This window comes from Mesitornis unicolor, unplaced genomic scaffold (genome assembly GCF_000695765.1).
Source record: "Mesitornis unicolor isolate BGI_N332 unplaced genomic scaffold, ASM69576v1 scaffold10280, whole genome shotgun sequence".
In the NCBI taxonomy this organism is placed as follows: Eukaryota; Metazoa; Chordata; class Aves; order Mesitornithiformes; family Mesitornithidae; genus Mesitornis; species Mesitornis unicolor.
Window position 1 is genome coordinate 24,749 of NW_010157576.1, and position 6,803 is coordinate 31,551.

The 6,803-nt window shown below is 45.9% G+C and overlaps 1 protein-coding gene across 1 annotated transcript in view; it reads right to left on the reverse strand.

Moving 5' to 3' along the window:
* The window catches only part of TNNT3 (troponin T type 3 (skeletal, fast)), a 37,277-nt gene that overhangs the window by 23,135 nt on the left and 7,339 nt on the right, over window positions 1-6,803 (reverse strand). The window contains exons 2-3 of the mRNA XM_010180525.1: window positions 3,109-3,143; window positions 1,953-1,966 (exon numbers count right to left, since the gene is read on the reverse strand). Of these exons, the coding sequence (XP_010178827.1) occupies window positions 1,953-1,966; window positions 3,109-3,143 (49 nt within the window). The remainder of the gene's footprint in view (window positions 1-1,952; window positions 1,967-3,108; window positions 3,144-6,803) is intronic.

The window sequence follows — 6,803 nt, forward strand, 5'->3', positions numbered from 1 at the left end:
GAGAAAGGCAACAAATGTTTCTCCTTTTAGGAAGGCTTGTCTGTAAGAGTAACACCCTTTGCATACTCTTTGGACATTTGACAAGGCATGAAGCATGGAGCATGAACAGCACCTTCACCTCCCTGGCTCTGCCCCTCCAGACAGGTCTAGAGGCACAATGATGACTGACTCTACAATGCATTTGGTGTCTCTATCTTCTTTTTATTTGTTTGAGCCCTTGATCCCCTTGGAAGCAATGCTGAGGGAATTAGAGACATAAGGATATTGTACCTTACGGCAGGAACTACTCTGGGCATGGCCACGGTCGCACCTCTGTTCCCACCACCACTGATGGGAATTAGCCAGCTGCAGCAATCTGGGGGAATCAGTGGCCCTGTGTATAAAATCCCCAAGATGGACCTTTCTGCACAGGGGCAAGTGTCTGTCTCAGAGCTAGTCTCATACCCTCCACATGCAAATGTTCCACCTCCCAGTAAATGGGTTTGCTCTTGATCTCTTAAAAGATGTCTTGGACACTAAGGGTAGATTCTGGGAGAAAGCCCAGAGTTTGTCCCTCGCCTCTGTCCCAGACACCTTGGTAAAATGCAGGATGACAACCAGCAGCTACACTTGCCTGAACTGAAGCCAATGTGTCAAAAATGCCCAGCAAAGACATCAATACATCTTCAAAATCTTCCTCTCCCTGCTGCCTACAAAAGCTGAAACAACTCAAATAAGAAGGGCTTTTCATGCTCCATCTTTCCAGATCTGCTGTCTCTCGCAGCTTGTCAAATCACTTTTTGCCACCTAAAAGCACCTTCATCTTTGCCAGTTGGTTCTCTGCCTCGCCTTTTCCACCCTCACAAGTTCCCTGTTGAGTGCTCCTCAGCAGCTGGACAACTTGCTCTTTTCAGTTTAAAAGTTTAAACTCAGTACATGGACATTGCCCAAATGAGAATGGAAGTCTTTCACAGTTGACAGGTTGTGTGGGCTCTGCTCCAGTCCCTGCTCTAAAATGCTCTGAGTTTATGCACAGGTTAGCTCCCAGCTTTACAATCACCCCCTGCAGCTCATACAAACACTGCTCTTCTCCATAACGTGAAGGCTCAGCATATCACAGCCCCGACTTGGCCAGTTTTAAGGTTTCCAACTGATTTATGGATCAAATGTTTCAGATCACCTTTAGTGGCAAGCACCAAAGAGAAGAGTGAAATACAGACAAGGAAAAAGCAGGGCCAAGAATCAATAAAAAAATAAATTACATTCCAAGTTTTTTTGTTACCTTCTTCTTCGTATTCCTCTGCATTGAAAGAGGGGAGGGGGAAAAAAAAGAGACAAGTCAACCATCAGCCTTGATGCATCAGTAGCATATTACCCATGGCAGAGCCCTTTGCACTCACAGGGATGCTGGGTAAGATGGCCTCGGAGATGCTGCTTCCAAATCAGCAGGTGAAATAGCAAAACAAAATTACTTTGAGAAAGAGAAGATATGAAAGGGGAGGAGGGAAATATTGTATTGAAATATTTTCTTGGGCAATGGAAACTCAGGTGTACATGCACATTACAAGGAGAGAGGTAGCAGTGAGAACCTCAGAGTAAAGAAGAGAAAAAAAAAGAAAACATACTTGTATATTTCTATGTGTATTGCTTGTATATAGTGTGGGTTCCTATGTTTTAAAAACAGTAAATTTATATACAAAAGCCACAAAATAAATTACCAGCAGATGGCAGTGCCCCTACAAAAAACAGTAGCATCCCCCACAATCAAGGCATCAGTTTGGGGCTACAAGTAGTGTGAAATCACCAGAAGCTGGTGACAGTCAGACACAAAAAAGAAGACCTCAGATGTGTCTAACTATACCAGCACTTTTTTAAAAAATATCAACAATGGGCAGAAAGGAGGAGAAGACAGACACGACCAGTGAATGCTGCAGGCTTGCATGGAAGCTATTAGAGACAGATTTAAGACTTACCCTCTCCTTGCTCCCTGCGAGAGAGGAAAAAAAGGTTATTGAAACTAGATAAATATTCCTTTGACTCTGTATTATCACCAATCCTTAAACCATATATTGAAGCAACTCAATGCACTGTTATTTAAAGTCCATTGTTTCTTCTTTTCCTCATGCTCCCTTTGCTCTTCCAGGAACCATTTGATTTTAAGTTTAATAAAGTGACTGGGTTTAGGTTTCATTGTAAGTAGTATTCCTCATTCTGATGGTGTGCATGAATCCATACCCAGGAATAATCCTACTGCCACAGGGCTCTAATGTGATACCTACATATAAGCACTGTGCAGGTGCTGATGAAGCTGGACCTCAGCCCCGGTGTGCCAGGCAAGCCAGCCTGTAGCCACTGGCTCACACCTACCTGGATATGCCACAGGCTTCCTGAGCCTTAGGGCTGTCTAATAAAATTCTGGTTTAAGCCAGATGCTGCTCAATGTTTATCAGTCCTGTGGTCTGATCCTGTGCCTTGCCCACACTTGCCAGCCACTCCTGTTCTACCATTGCCTTGCATGAAACCCAAAGCCCAGACCAGCCCTCAGGCTAGACCCTAAACAAGGGGCATGTTAGTTAGAAACTGCTTGGAAAAAGTGCCAAATCTCATATTTGGAATTTTTTTTCTAAAAGCATACTGGACACAGTATGATACAGGTTGAGTTGAGCCTGCCTCATAGCAGAGGAGGGGACTAAGTGAACACTGCAGGTCTGTCCACAATGCTTCTGATCCCACAATTGCCTTAAATCTCCCCTCTGTACCTACTAATGCATAAATGTTAAATGATTTCATTTGGTTTGGTCATATTACGTTAGATTTGTTAAACCAGGGCAGAAAGTGGCTCCTCTGCTACACTGTGTGTTCAATTCCTCTTCCTCCTCCTCCTCCAGGTGTAGTGCCACAGCCATGAAGGACAGGCTGAGCCAGGTGGAGGTGTTTGGAGGGAGTCCTGTGTCGGACAGGGAGAATGTCAGGTGGACTTCAATGGACCCTTTGGCACCCAAAATCCAAGAAGCTTCTTCCCCAACACCTCAGGGGGCTTTGGGCCATGCACGGAGCAGACCCAGCCTCTCATCCCTGCAGAGATGCCCTCTGAACAGATGAACGTGCAGGCGGCTTTCTCTCACTTACACTTCCTCAGTATCAGACATGTTGGCAGTGGGTTTCTAGGAAAAAAGATTAAAAAAACCCGTTATTAGTGGGAGCGCCTCCTAGAAAATGTCAAGACAGGAGCAGATGGGTTGACATTTGAGGGCAAAAAAACCCCCAGGTCCCTGCTTTCCCACACAGCAGCCAATCCCCCACCAACATTGCCATTTTGGGAGCAGCACAGACCTTCGCCAGCCAGGTCAGAAGAGAAGGAGAGGGTAAGAGGAAAAGGTCATCTGGAAACATGTGCCCCGTCAACCTGGCTTTAAGTTACAAAACTTCCAAAGCTCAGGGAGATGGATGTCCTCTCGCACCCATCTGACATTTCCATCTCTCCAGGGGGGAAAAAATACAACCAACAAAAACAAACAAACAAAAAACCCACAAACACAAAACCAAACTGAAACTAACAATATAGCCAGAGATAACTATTTATTTGTCAGTACCCAAAACAGCCTTAAGTCGTAGTGTCTGGCTTATACAGCTGATGAACAAATGAACAACCATCTGTTGATTAGTTTGGGATGAGAACTGGCCAGAGCCTGGTTAGGCAATTCATATTGGTATAACCAGTTCTGTTTATTACAACCACTCTTTCCACTGCGTGGCAGAAGCAAACCCATCCACAACACTGTCGTGGCTTGCATTTCTTCACAGCCCGAGTCTGGGCTGTGTGCAGGCCACCACCCATGGAGAGCCACAGCTGGGGAAGCATGAGGGCTAGATATGGCCACTATGCTCCTTTCTGCTGGACCCCAAATGTGAGTATTGGAGCCTCAGCCAGAGTCAGAGGGAGCGGCGCCGCTGTTCAGGGAGTATCATGGTAATATCGCACGCTGCGCCAGGTTTGGCAATGGCAGCGGTGCAATACTGTGGGTCTCCTAAAAGCATCAGCTGCCCTGAGGCTGGGAGGAGGAGGTAGGGAAGGGCCCCAGAAACTTCCTCCAAATCCACAGCTGATGTAAGCTCCTCCTTGCTGGGAAACCCTTACTGTGACTTTCATGACTTCATTACTCAGCTGATATATGAGAGACATCTTGAAGGAGCAGGTGGGCTGACTTAAGTTCAAAAGGAACAACTGCAGCTCAGCAGCTTTCTATTTCAGAGGAAGGCAGTAATCCCATAGGCTCCAACCCTGCCCTATAAGGGATCCTCTCCATTCCCCAGCAATGACCCTGGGCACCATGTGTTAACACCAACAGGATTTTGAACCCCCATGTTCTAAGCAGTGATAAACAGACAGTGTTTTCTATTCTAGTTCCTCATTTATCCTCTTTCCGAAACTCAGCATTGCCCTGAAAGTAGTGCCAGCAATGTCTGTGTTATGACCTTATCTGTGTAGCTGGACTGGAGGATGATCTACTGCTAGGACATATGAGATTTGGATTCCGTGATCTCTAGGTCCGAAACTGCTTTTAACTTGATAGCTGTGATTGCCAACTCCTGAAGAGCAATGGCCACCCCAAGGAGTACTTTGGGGACTCTAACCCCACCAGGCAAGAGGAATCTGGGCAGACTTTCATATTTGGGAGACGTTTCAGCTCTGCAGAAAGTTTTTCTGCTTCATTAATTTCTGCTGCTTCTTCTGTTACTTACTTGGATGGTACAACACCTCTCGTCTCTCTCCCCTGGCCTTTTTTATCTAGATGATCAAGTCTTCAGGATAAAGACTTCCACTTGCTATCTGCACAGTGGCTAGCAGTATAAGAGGCTTGCAGTCCCATTTCAGCCTCCAAAAATAATTCAAACTATTAGTAATAATGCTTGAGAGTATGTTGGTTTATGCAATGGCACAGCAGACGTTCTCCAGGGAAAAACCTGTAGAGGGAATCTGCCCAGCTGTTGGCTTCTTCCAATGTGTGATCTCTAAAGACTCAGGGCAACGTCTAATCCTTCCACAGATTCTGCCTGTAATTTATAAATCTAGACTTCATTTTTCCCAAGGTGGAGGGGGAAAAAAGAGGACTTTTTAAAGGCTTTGTGCTAAACTCTTCATCCCTCTCACTGCAGTGGCAGGAAGAGTAATGCAGCTCAATGCTGTAGAAGAAATCAGATTGAGCCCTGCATATGCATAGAGAGAGCAAATGTCTGTTCGGTGTAGGGTAGGCATGTAATGTGGTGCATACTGTTCTTTTCAAGGCAATTGAAGTCAACAGGAGTCTTTGCAATCAGGCTTTCCATTAACAGTTATTGGAATGAGCTCATCTAGTCTCCAATTTAGCTCTAAGGACATCTTGCTGAGGGTTGTCACATTGGCTGTTCCCCTACACCCTTCCATATTTGTTAATCCAAGCGCTGCAAATGCGAATGGGATTTTGCATGGCATCTGTCCGTGTGCTATAAAAGCTGAGCGAGAATGCCAGCATCCCTGACACAGTAAGACCCCAACCCTGAGGGGGTTCCTGGGCCCCAGATAAAATTAATTCATAACAAGTGAATTGGCAAACTCTGTGCAGAGATGGGCCAGATGCAGAAACCCCACAGGCTAGGGCAGGGAGGGACAAAAAAAATTCAAGGGGAGTTGCAGATTTCAGCCTTGCAAGAGCCAAAAGTTCAGTCACATTTGGTCGCTCCATCAGGATGAGCTGCCATTTAAGGGCTGCTACTGCCCTGGCTGGAAAGCCAAAAAGGTCTAGCCTCAAGAAGAACAAGGTGTCTGTCTGCTTTATGGCATTCAAAAGCCATCTGGTCCCTCAAAGCCAGGGGCAAAACGCAGACCCATCATAGCAACAGCCACCTGAGACGAGAAAGGCTCTTTGGTGCCCAGCACTGTCCGCGTAGCTGTCATCAAAGCAGCCAACAAAACCAAACCATATTTACATTCAAAAGGCAATAAAGCAAGCAATTTGCTAAGAGAAGTATTTTTTGCAGTTACGATTAAGTTTGCTGAAGGCAATGGAAAGTCTCCAGCTGGCTCAGGATTACCCTTGAGTGGAAATTACTTTACACACTGCAAATGCAGCCTAAGATTAAGGCTGTTAGCACCTTAAGGCAATAAAAGGGTTTTGTTTGTACAGTGGCAGAAAAATGGGTTCTGGTCTCTACTGAGGTTTAAGGATGTAATAAAATCAATTAGTTAATACTGCCCACCATTTGGAAGGAAGTCAAAACAGATGGGAAAGTTTCACCAGACCAAAAACTTCCTGCCTGCTTAGGTGAAAGCAAAGGTTATTTTCTGCATTCTGTTCAAGCTAAGCAGGTCACAGCTGGAAGGACAAATACCCTGATCTTCATCAGCCCCAGGTGGGCAGGAGTGCCACGGCCCCTTTGGCCCCAAATGCTCCTGCCCTTGGCTGAAAGAGCAGAGCCAGCACATCCCAAGAAGCCTCTTAGCAGCTGAGAATGCACCCGGGAGGGGGAACAGGCTGCCCTGCACCTCCAGGCCATAGCTGGAAATAGCCCACCCATCAGTCATCCTCTCCCAAGCCAGGCCATACAAGGGGGGCAAGGTAGCAAGAGCTGTATGGAAAGGGGGGAGGAAGAAAGCAGCCACCCATGGGCAACGAGACCTGGTAGGGACAGCTGTCAGGTAAGGAGTAGGTGTTTGATCCACCAAGAACCACATGGCCGTGCTTTCCCAGCGTTTGCTGCTGCAAACTTACTGCATCTATTTTTAATATCCATACATCTATATTTTTAAAAATACATGCATTATATATAATATAATTAAATATATA